General features: G+C 52.1%; 1 protein-coding gene across 1 annotated transcript; it reads left to right on the top strand.

Moving 5' to 3' along the window:
- Positions 1-853: 853 nt before the first annotated feature.
- On the top strand, positions 854-5,142 carry HOXB2 (homeobox B2). Its single transcript, XM_086864410.1, has 2 exons — positions 854-1,351; positions 3,237-5,142. Exons 1-2 carry the CDS (start codon positions 997-999, stop codon positions 3,740-3,742), a joined length of 861 nt encoding a protein of 286 aa, XP_086720536.1. The 5' UTR covers positions 854-996; the 3' UTR covers positions 3,743-5,142.
- Positions 5,143-10,489: the final 5,347 nt, after the last annotated feature.

Genomic DNA, 10,489 nt, shown 5'->3' with positions numbered 1-10,489 from the left:
GGGAAAGGGGGAGAGGGAAATCGGGAAGGGCTGGGAAAAGGGAGAGGGAAATTGGGAAGGGAGAGATGGGAAAGGGGAGAGGGAAATGGGAAAGGGCTGGGAAAGGGGAGAGGGAAATGGGGAAGGGCTGGGAAAGGGGAGAGGGAAATGGGGAAGGAGAGGGAAAGGGGGAGAGGGAAATTGGGATGGGCTGGGAAAAGGGAGAGGGAAATGGGGAAGGAGAGGGAAAGGGGGAGAGGGAAAATCGGGATGGGCTGGGAGGACAGGACAGAGAACTTCAGGAAGGGCAAGAAAAACAGGCTGGATGGGAAAGAGCTGGAAGGACCGGGAATATCGGGATGGAACAGGAATATCGGGAAGAACCGGGAATATCGGGATGGACAGGGAGCAGCAGTCAGGGCAAAAACACCGGGAGCAACAGGAAGGAAGGAAGGAAGGAAGGAAGGAAGGAAGGAAGGAAGGAAGGAAGGAAGGAAGGAAGGAAGGAAGGAAGGAAGGAAGGAAGGAAGGAAGGAAGGAAGGAAGGAAGGAAGGAAGGAAGGAAGGAAGGAAGGAAGGAAGGAAGGAAGGAAGGAAGGAAGGAAGGAAGGAAGGAAGGAAGGAAGGAAGGAAGGAAGGAAGGAAGGAAATGTTAATTCTGGGGTGCTGCTGGGCCGTGTTGGATTTCTGGGGTTTCCTCTCTCTCTCCGGGCTGTATTTTTAATTATTTGAGATCAATTAAAGAAAATAATGCTTTCTGGATGCCACCAGGCCCCGCCTGCCATTGGCCAGGGCCTCCCACGTGACAAAGAATTGGCTGCAATCCTCGAGTTTAGCAGAGCCAGGTCCCCCCTCCGCCCGGATTTATCGGCAATATAACAATTATAAACAGCCCGAGGACCTTCATCATCCTCGCCATCACAAACCGGGGCCTTCACATTCCTCTCCCTCTCCCCCTCCTCCTCCTCCTCCCTCTCCCCCGCCTCCCTCCCGCTTTTTAAAGGCCCTGGAAAAGCCATGAATTTTGAATTTGAGAGGGAGATCGGGTTTATAAATAGCCAGCCCTCGCTCGCCGAGTGCCTGACGTCTCTCCCCGCTGTCCTGGAGACATTTCAAACTTCATCAATCAAGGACTCGACGTTAATTCCTCCTCCTTTTGAGCAAAGCGTCCTCCAAAGCCTGAATCCTTGCTCGGAGAGACCGAGGAGCCAAAAACGAGCATCCCATGGCCTTCCCCAGCCTCAGCCCCCGGCTCGGCCCGGCCCCTCGGCAGCCGAATTCCCTTGGATGAAGGAGAAGAAATCCAGGAAAACCTCTCAGGCTCCGTCCTCTTCCTCCCCACCTTCATCATCCTCGCTGCCGGTGCCCGCAGGTTCGTATCATGGACGGGGGGGTGGGAGGAAAAAAATGAAATAAATCATAAATTCTCCTCGCCTCGCCCCAAAATCCACCCCAGCCCATCCCCCCCCGCTAAAGGATCCCCCGAGGGGGGAAATTCAGGGAGCGATCCCGGGATCCGGGGGGGTTTGGATGCTCCTCCCTGCCGCTCATCCCGCGGGGGTAAAAAGAATAAATTGGGGCAAGTTCTGCCAAAATTGGGAGCCAGAAGAGCCCCCTGGGGTTCGGGTGGGGTTTGTGAGACTCCGGGGGTTTTGGTTTGTTCTGTCAGGGCTGCGTTTGGTTAGGGGGGGAAAAAGGGGGAGAAAAGGGGGGAAAAAAGGGGAAAAAAAGGGGGTGAAAACGGGGCGAAAAGGGAAAAAAAGGGGGAGATGAAAAGGGGAAAAAGGGGGAGAAAAAAGATGGAGAAAGGGAAAAAAAAGGGGAAAAAAGAAAAAAAGGGGGGATAAAAAGGGTAAAAAGGGGGGAGAAAAAGCTGGGAGAAAGGGGAAAAAAAGGGGAAAAAAGGGGGGAGAAAAGGGGGAGAAAAGGGGAAAAAAGGGGGGAGAAAGGGGGAGAAAAGGGGAAAAAAAGGGGGAGAAAAGGGGAAAAAATGGGGGAGAAAAGGGGAAAAAATGGGGGAGAAAGGGGAAAAGGGGAGGGTAAAAAGGGGGGAGAAAAAGCGGGGAGAAAGGGGAAAAAAATGGTGAGAAAAGGAAAAAAAAAAAAAAAGAAAGGAAAAGTAAAGAGAACAAAATGCCAAGAAAACGAGGAGGGGGAAGGAAAATGGGTGGGGAAGGCGGGGGTTGCTGCCAGCGGGGTGGGGAGGTGAAAGAGCGAGGGCTGGTCCTACAAAATGAAATTATTCCAGCCCCAAACGCCCCCCGAGCCCCCCAGGAAAAGGAGCAGCGGCTCCGCCAGGCGCTGCCGGGCCAGGGAGCCGCTTTCCCTCGGGATAAAGCGCTGGAAGAACAATTCCAGGATTTCCATGGCTCGGCTCAGGTAAAATCGGGCAGGATAAAATCAGGTAAAATCAGGGCGGAGCTGATTGGCCGGGGAAAGCTGGAATAATGAAATCAAAATAGCGGGAAAGGGTAAAAAATAAACCAAAAATAAGAATAATAACAATAAAAAAAAGGGAAGAAGGAATGGTTTGAAATTCCATTTATTCTCCAGAGTGGCAGAGAGGGAAGGGCTCTAAAGGGAGAGGCCGGGGAGCAAAATCTCTTCTCCTCCCGATTCCCAATCCTCCTCCAGAGGGGGAAGAGTTGAATTGAGGAACGGAATTGGAAAGGAATTGGAAAGGAATAGGAATTGGAATAGGAATTGGAAAGGAATTGGAAAGGAATAGGAATTGGAAAGGAATTGGAAAGGAATTGGAAAGGAAAAGGAAAAGGAAAAGGAAAAGGAAAAGGAATAGGGAAAGGAATAGGAAAGGAATAGGAAAGGAAAAGGAAAAGGAAAAGGAAAAGGAAAAGGAAAAGGAAAGGAAAGGAAAGGAAAGGAAAGGAAAGGAAAGGAAAGGAAAGGAAAGGAAAGGAAAGGAAAGGAAAGGAAAGGAAAGGAAAGGAAAGGAAAGGAAAGGAAAGGAAAGGAAAGGAAAGGAAAGGAAAGGAAAGGAAAGGAAAGGAAAGGAAAGGAAAGGAAAGGAAAGGAAAGGAAAGGAAAGGAAAGGATGGTTTGAAATTCCCTTTATCTGCAGAGAGGGAAGGGCTCTAAAGGGAGAGGCCTGGGATAAAAACCCCTTCCCCCCGCGAGGCAAAAGCGATTCCAAATCCTCCTCCAGCGTGGGAAGAGCTGAATTCAACAATTCAGAACTCCTCCAGCCTCTGGCTTTGTCCCCTCCGCTGACCATCCCCACCCCCGGCCGTGTGTTCCAGAGGGGCTGGCGGACAGCAGCGGCTCCAGGAGGCTCCGCACCGCCTACACCAACACCCAGCTGCTGGAGCTGGAGAAGGAATTCCACTTCAACAAATACCTGTGCCGGCCGCGGCGGGTGGAGATCGCGGCGCTGCTGCAGCTCAGCGAGCGCCAGGTCAAGGTGTGGTTCCAGAACCGGAGGATGAAGCACAAGAGGCAAAGGCAGCGGAGAGAGGAGCCGGGTTTGGGCGGCCTGGATGAAGGCAGCGAGCCCGAGGGCAGCCCCGCTCCGCCGGAGCCGCGGGGGAACGCGGGGCCGAGCTCCGAGCAGCCCGGGCCGGCCGCGGGGGAGGCTCCGGACTCGCCGGTGCTGCCGGAGCTGGGGCTGCTGCCGTGCCTGGAGCTTTCCCAAGGCTTTTCCCCGGCTCTTCCCGCTGCCCTGGAGAGCCCGCTGAGGTTCTCCGAGGAGGAGCTGGAATTCTTCAGCAGCGCGCTTTGGAGCATCGACCTGCAGGGATTCGATTAGCGGGGGGGACCGGCTGGAGGGCACCCCAAAATCGGCACGAAAACTGGGGGGGACACCCAAAATCTGCCCTGAAAGGGGGGAAATTCCCCGAAATTTGGTCTAAAAGAGAGGGGAACCTCCCAAAATCTGTCCTGAAAGAAGGGAAATTCCCCGAAATTTGGTCTGAAAGAAGGGGGAACCTCCCAAAATCTGCCCTGAAAGAAGGGAAATTCCCCGAAATTTGGTCTGAAAGAGAGGGGAACCTCCCAAAATCTGTCCTGAAAGAAGGGAAATTCCCCGAAATTTGGTCTAAAAGAGGGGGAACCTCCCAAAATCTGTCCTGAAAGAAGGGAAATTCCCCAAAATTTGGTCTGAAAGAGAGGGGAACCTCCCAAAATCTGTCCTGAAAGAAGGGAAATTCCCCGAAATTTGGTCTAAAAGAGGGGGGAACCTCCCAAAATCCGGTCTAAAAGAGGAGGAACCCTCAAAATCTACCCTGAAAGAGGGGAGAACACCCCAAATCTGCCCTGAAAGAAGGAAGAGCCCCTGAAATCTGACCTAAAAAGGGGGGCAACCTCCCAAAATCTGGTCTAAAAGAAGAGGAAATGCCCAAAATTTGTCCTGAAAGAGAGGGGAACCCTCAAAATCTGTCCTGAAAGAAGGAAAATCCTCAAAATCGGCCCTAAAAGAGGGGGAAAAGCCCCAAAATCTGCCATAAAAGAAGGAAAAAATCCCACAAAATCTACCCTGAAAGAAGGGAACCCTCCAAAATCCGCCCTAAAAGAAGGGGAAACCCCCAAAATCTGCTCTAAAATAAAGGGAAACCCCCCAAATCTGCCCTAAAAGAAGGGGAAACCCCCAAAATCTGCTCTAAAATAAAGGGAAACCCCCCAAAATCTGCCCTAAAAGAAGGGGAAACCCCCAAAAATCAACCTCAAGCCATTTCTCATCCTCCTCCCTCTTTCTCTTCAGAGCTCCGTGAGACCCAAACCTCCCGATATTTATCCCAGAAGGTGAAAGAGAGGCCCGAGTTTGGCTGAAATGCAGCAATTTCACGATAGTTTTATTTATAATTTATTTCCTCCCCCCCCTTTTATTTATTTCCAAGGTTGTTCTCAGGCACGGTGGAGATGTCAATTCTCAAGAGAAAAATAAAAAAAAAAATTAAAGAAAAAAAATTCTAAATCCTCCCCAGCCGCTTTCTCAGGAATCAGAAGGAGACTTTTAGATTTCGTAATAAAATTAAAATTTTAAAAAAAAATTAAAAAAATAAAAAAATAAATAAAATCAGGGGAATTTTCCTCCCTCTTTTTACGTTTTAGATGTAGATTATTTATTCAAATCCTTTCATAGCAAAGGGCAAATTATTTATTGTATATTATTTTCATAGAGTAAATAAAGATCTTTATAAAACTGACAAACTCGTGTTTGCTCCGGAATTCATTCCAAAACCCCGCTTTTATTTATTTTTTTTTTTTTTTTGTTTTCCTCCATAAATCATTCGCTTTTTTTCCTTCTTTGTAATGAGGTTTAATCATCTCCTCGTGCGCCCTGAGAGGAGACAAAAGGAATTCAGAGCAACAATTCCAGAGGCTCCGGGAAATGTTTCCTTCGTTCGGTTCTGCTTTCATTTTTCTCGAGGTTTTTAAAATTTATATATTTATTTCTTGTATTAAATCAAAACGGCGATTTTTTTTTTTTAAAAAAAAATTATTTCCCCCTTAATTTTTGCATTAAAAGGAAGGGAAAATCCTTTCTTTTAAGGGGAAAAAAATTAAAATAAACCCACCCCAGAAAAAAAGGGGATAAAGGGATGGAAAAGCAACACAAAGGCAGCGCGGAGCCCACGCGAATTCCCGGCCTCCCACATCCCGCCCTTCATCCCCATCCTCCTCCTCCTCCTCTTTTTTTTCCTCTCGCAGCTCCCGGGGTTCGAAACGTCCCGAGCTGCGGAAAAAACGAGGGAAAAAAATGAGGATTTTGAGGGAAATCTCCAAAAAAATCCACGCGGGAGGGCCCAAATAAAAAAAGGAGGAGGAGGGGGAAGAGCTGGGCCTGAGAGGGCTCAAATAAAGAATAAATTTCTTTATTTTTCCTCTCTTTTCCAGCCCAGACCCTTCCCCAACCCCTTTTTTTTTTTTTTAGGATTTAGCAAAACCCATTTCGGCTTCTCCTTTTGGGGTGTCCCCCACCCCCACCAGGGATTTTTGGGCTGAATTTGGCGTTTTCAGTGCCTGGGTGGGCTCATCCCTCCCTCCGAAGTTGGGGAAAAGTTCTGATTTTTTAATTTGGGGTTCAGAGCCCGGCTGGGTTCGCTCTGCGGGCTGTAAAAATTTATTAAAAAAAGGGAATAAAAGTGAAATAAAGAAGGCAAAGCCTGGCCAGATGTTTCGGAAATCGCTGTGGATGATCTCTCTGGGCTCTAACAAAGAGGAGAGGACGGCGAGGAGGGGCGGGGGATGATTTTACAGCCGCGTTTTTATTCCAAATTATCTTTTCCCCCAATAATCTCGCCAGGCTCTTTTCCCACGGAGCGAGCGATCCCAAACCTCGCTCCGAGGGGGGGAAAAAAACACAAATCCAGACGAAAAGCTGGATCCGGATTAAATATTCACGGCATCGCCTCGGAAACGTCTTCCCGTGGAGAAAAGGCAGCGGTGGCGCTGCTGGAGCCGAGCTCGGATCCGCACGGAGCCATCGGCTCCCCCCCGCCCTCCTCTCACCGCCCCCGAGCCGCCGCTTTTGGGGGAAAAGGGAGGAAATTCATTATTTTGGAGTTTATTTCGTCTCCCCGGCTGCTGCGAGGCCGCGCTGGCACTGCCAGACCTTGTCTGTCAAAGCGCCATTTGTTCCTCTTCTTCCTCCTCCTCCTCCTCCTCCTCCTCCTCCTCCTCCTCCTCCTCCTCCTCCTCCTCCTCCTCCTCCTCCTCCTCCTCCTCCTCCTCCTCCTCCTCCTCCTCCTCCTCCTCCTCCTCCTCCTCCTCCTCCTCCTCCTCCTCCTCCTCCTCCCCCCCATCTCCAGCCCAATTATGTGAGAACTGGGAGCACTGGGAATGGGGGTCTCAGCCCTGCCCGGGATGGTTTTGGGGTCTCTGAGTGCACTGGGAGCACTGGGAGAACTGGGAGCACTGGGAATGGGGGGCTTGGCCCTGCCCCGGGGTGGTTTTGGGGTCTCTGGGAGCATTGGGAGAGCTGGGGGAACTGGGAATGGGGGTCTCAGCCCTGCCCGGGATGGTTTTGGGGTCTCTGGGAGCACTGGGAGCACTGGGAATGGGGGGCTCGGCCCTGCCCGGGGTGGTTTTGGGGTCTCTTGGAGCACTGGTAGCACTGGGAGCACTGGGAGAGCTGGGGGAACTGGGAATGGGGGTCTCAGCCCTGCCCGGGATGGTTTTGGGGTCTCTGGGAGCACTGGGAGAGCTGGGAGCACTGGGAGCACTGGGAATGGGGGGCTCAGCCCTGCCCCGGGGTGGTTTTGGGGTCTCTGGGAGCACTGGGAGAGCTGGGAGCACTGGGAGCACTGGGAGCACTGGGAGCACTGGGAGCACTGGGAATGGGGTCTCGGCCCTGCCCCAGGATGGTTTTGGGGTCTGATTGTCGCCTCCGGGGCATTTTTATCCAGGTTAAAAATGAGGGGAAATAGCCCCAAAATGGTGATTTCCACACTCCCTTAGGTGTAAAAATGGGGGAAATAGCCCCAAACCAGCAGATTTTCACCTTTAAATACCCTTCGGTCTAAAAATGAGGGGAAATAACCCAAAACCAGAGGATTTCCACTCTCACAGGCCTTTTCTCCATGGGAAAGGGGTCCCAAACCCCCCAAAATCCAACCCCTGAGCTCCCATGGACGCCAATCCCAAATGGGGATGGAAAAGGGGTTCCAAAAACCCCAAAAATCAAACCCCGAGCCCTCATGGATAGAAATCCCAAAGGAAAGTGGGGAAAAGGGTCCTAAACACCCCAAAATCAAACCCTGAGCCCTCACAGATAGAAATCCCAAAGAGAGGTGGGGAAAAGGGTCCCAAACGCCCCAAAATCCAACCTCTGAGCCCTCATGGATACAAATCCCAAAGGAAAGTGGGGAAAAGGGGTCCCAAATCCTCCCCAAAATGAAACCCTGAACCCTCATGGACACAAATCCCAAAGGAGGACAGGGAAAAGGGGTCCCAAAACCCCAAAATCCAACCCCTGAGCTCCCACGGATACAAATCCCAAATGAGGATGGGAAACTGGTCCCAAACACCCCAAAATCCAACCCCTGAGCTCCCACGGATACAAATCCCAAATGAGGATGGGAAACTGTCCCCAAAGCCCCCAAAATCCAACCCCTGAGCTCCCATGGACACCAATCCCTAATGAGGGATGGGAAATGGGTCCCAATCCCCCCAAAATCCAACCCCTGAGCTCCCACGGATACAAATCCCAAAGGAGGATGGGAAACAGGTCCCAAACACCCCAAAATCCAACCTCTGAGCTCCCATGGACACCAATCCCTAATGAGGGATGGGAAATGGGTCCCAAACACCCCAAAATCCAACCCCTGAGCCCTCATGGATACAAATCCCAAAGGGAAGTGGAGAAAAGGGTCCCAATCCCCCCAAAATCCAACCCCTGAGCCCTCATGGATACAAATCCCAAAGGAAAGTGGGGAAAAGGGTCCCAATCCCCCCAAAATCCAACCCCTGATCCCCCACGGACACCAATCCCTGGCGAGGGCCCCAAAAGGGCTCCCCAAAGCGGAGGAGCCGCCCATGGATCCCCCATCCACGGCGAGCTCCGGGATAACCGGGATCTCTCCGGATTCGATCCCCAGGAACATCCAGCCCCTCTGATTTGTCCTAATTAGCAGCACCAGAACGTCGGGAAGAGCGGGAATGTTCAATAAAAACGGGAATTCTCAAGCTCGGCCGTCCTTCACCTTCCTGAGAACGCCAAACCGACGGATGTTCCGCGCAATAGGGGTTTATCCAGTGGATCGGGGCCTTTTCCACCCCGGATCGTTGGGAAAACGCAATTTTGCCGTTCCTTGGCGGTGATTAAGCCGGGAATATGCAAATGAGCTGCTCCCGCACGCGTCCGCCATGGGGAAATATTGATTTGTGCCGCGGCGGGAGCGGGGATGTGCTTGCTGAGGAGCTCCTGGAAGCCCTGGAGATGTTGGATAAACCTTGGGAATCTTCCCTGGAGGAGAGGGCGGGTGGGAATGGGGCCTGGGAGGTGCCGGAGGTCGCTTTTCCTGGGAATTGCGATTGTTTTAGGGAATTTCCCTCTGGCCTGGTGTCCATCTCCAGGGTTTTGTTCAGGTTTTCTCCCAAAGCTGCAAAAGGAGGAGCCGGGAGAGCCAACCTGGAACCTCCTGGGTTTATCCCGGAGAGTTTTCCTGGCCGGGAGTTGGAAATAGAGAGGAAAAATAGGAAAAGCTGCAGTTGGGCCCGGCCGGTCCCGCTGGATCCGGTTCTCCTCCCCAGCGGGATCCCGATCCCCGGAATCCAGCGATCCCAGCCGCTGTTGGCGGCCCTGGGTGGAGACATTCATTAATTCATGCGGCTGTTGGAGGGCGGGGCTCGGGGCAGGGCCTGGATTTGGGATCTGAGGGGATCCCAAGGCATTCAGGATCTGAGGGGATCCCAAGGGATTCGGGATCTGAGGGGATCCCAGGGCATTCAGGATCTGAGGGGATCCCAAGGGATTCGGGATCTGAGGGGATCCCAAGGGATTCGGGATCTGAGGGGATCCCAAGGGATTCAGGATCTGAGGGGATCCCAAGGCATTCAGGATCTGAGGGGATCCCAAGGGATTCGGGATCTGACAGGATCCCAAGGCATTCGGGATCTGAGGGGATCCCAAGGGATTCGGGATCTGAGGGGATCCCAAGGCATTCGGGATCTGAGGGGATCCCAAGGCATTCGGGATCTGAGGGGATCCCAAGGGATTTGGGACCCTCAGTGGGATTTGAGATCTGACAAGATCCTGATGGATTCGAAATCTGAGGGGATCCGGGGGGATTTGGGATCTGAGGGAATCCCAAGGGATTTCAGACCTGCAGTGGGATTCAGGATCTGAGGGAATCTCGAAGGATTCGGGATCTGAGGGAACCCAGGGTATTCGGGATTTGAGGAGATCCCAAGGGATTCAGGACCCTCAGTGGGATTTGAGATCTGACAAAATCGCAATGGATTCAGGATCTGAGGGAATCCTGGGGGATTTGGGACCCTGAGATGGATTCAGGATCTGAGTGGATCCTGGGGGATTCGGGACTTTCGGTGGGATTCAGGATCTGGGACAATCCCGAGGGATTTGAGACGCTCAGTTGGATTTGGGATCTGAGGGAATCTCAACGGATTCAGGATTTGAGGGGATCCCAAGGGATTTGGGACCCTTGGTTGGATTTGGGATCTGAGGCAATCCTGAGGAATTCAGAATCCTCGGTTGGATTAGGATCTGAGGGAATCCCAATGGATTTGGGATCTGAGGGGATCCCAAGGGATTTGGGACCCTTGGCTGGATTTGGGATCTGAGGGGATCCCAGCATGTTTGGGACCTTCTGTTGGATTTGGGATCTGAGGGAATCCTGTGGGATTTGAGACCCTCAGTGGGATTTGGGATCTATGGCAATCCCAAGGGATTTGGGACCCTCGTTTGGATTCGGGATCTGAGGGAATCCCAAGGGATTCAGGATCTGAGGGGATCCTGAGGGATTTGGGACCCCCCACATCCTTTCCCTCCACTCCCGCCCATCCATAAATATGCAAATGAAGCTAATTAACGAGG

This window comes from Cyanistes caeruleus, chromosome 27 (genome assembly GCF_971803275.1).
Source record: "Cyanistes caeruleus chromosome 27, bCyaCae1.hap1.1, whole genome shotgun sequence".
NCBI classification, from domain to species: domain Eukaryota; kingdom Metazoa; phylum Chordata; class Aves; order Passeriformes; family Paridae; genus Cyanistes; species Cyanistes caeruleus.
Note: the sequence above shows the minus strand (reverse complement) of the source record. Positions and strands in the feature narration are given on the sequence as shown.

Coding starts and splice junctions, on each gene's coding strand:
- HOXB2 (XM_086864410.1), top strand. CDS start 997: ATGAATTTTGAATTTGAGAGGGAGATCGGGTTTATAAATAGCCAGCCC. Junction 1,352..3,236: donor CTCGCTGCCGGTGCCCGCAG/GTTCGTATCATG, acceptor CGTGTGTTCCAG/AGGGGCTGGCGGACAGCAGC.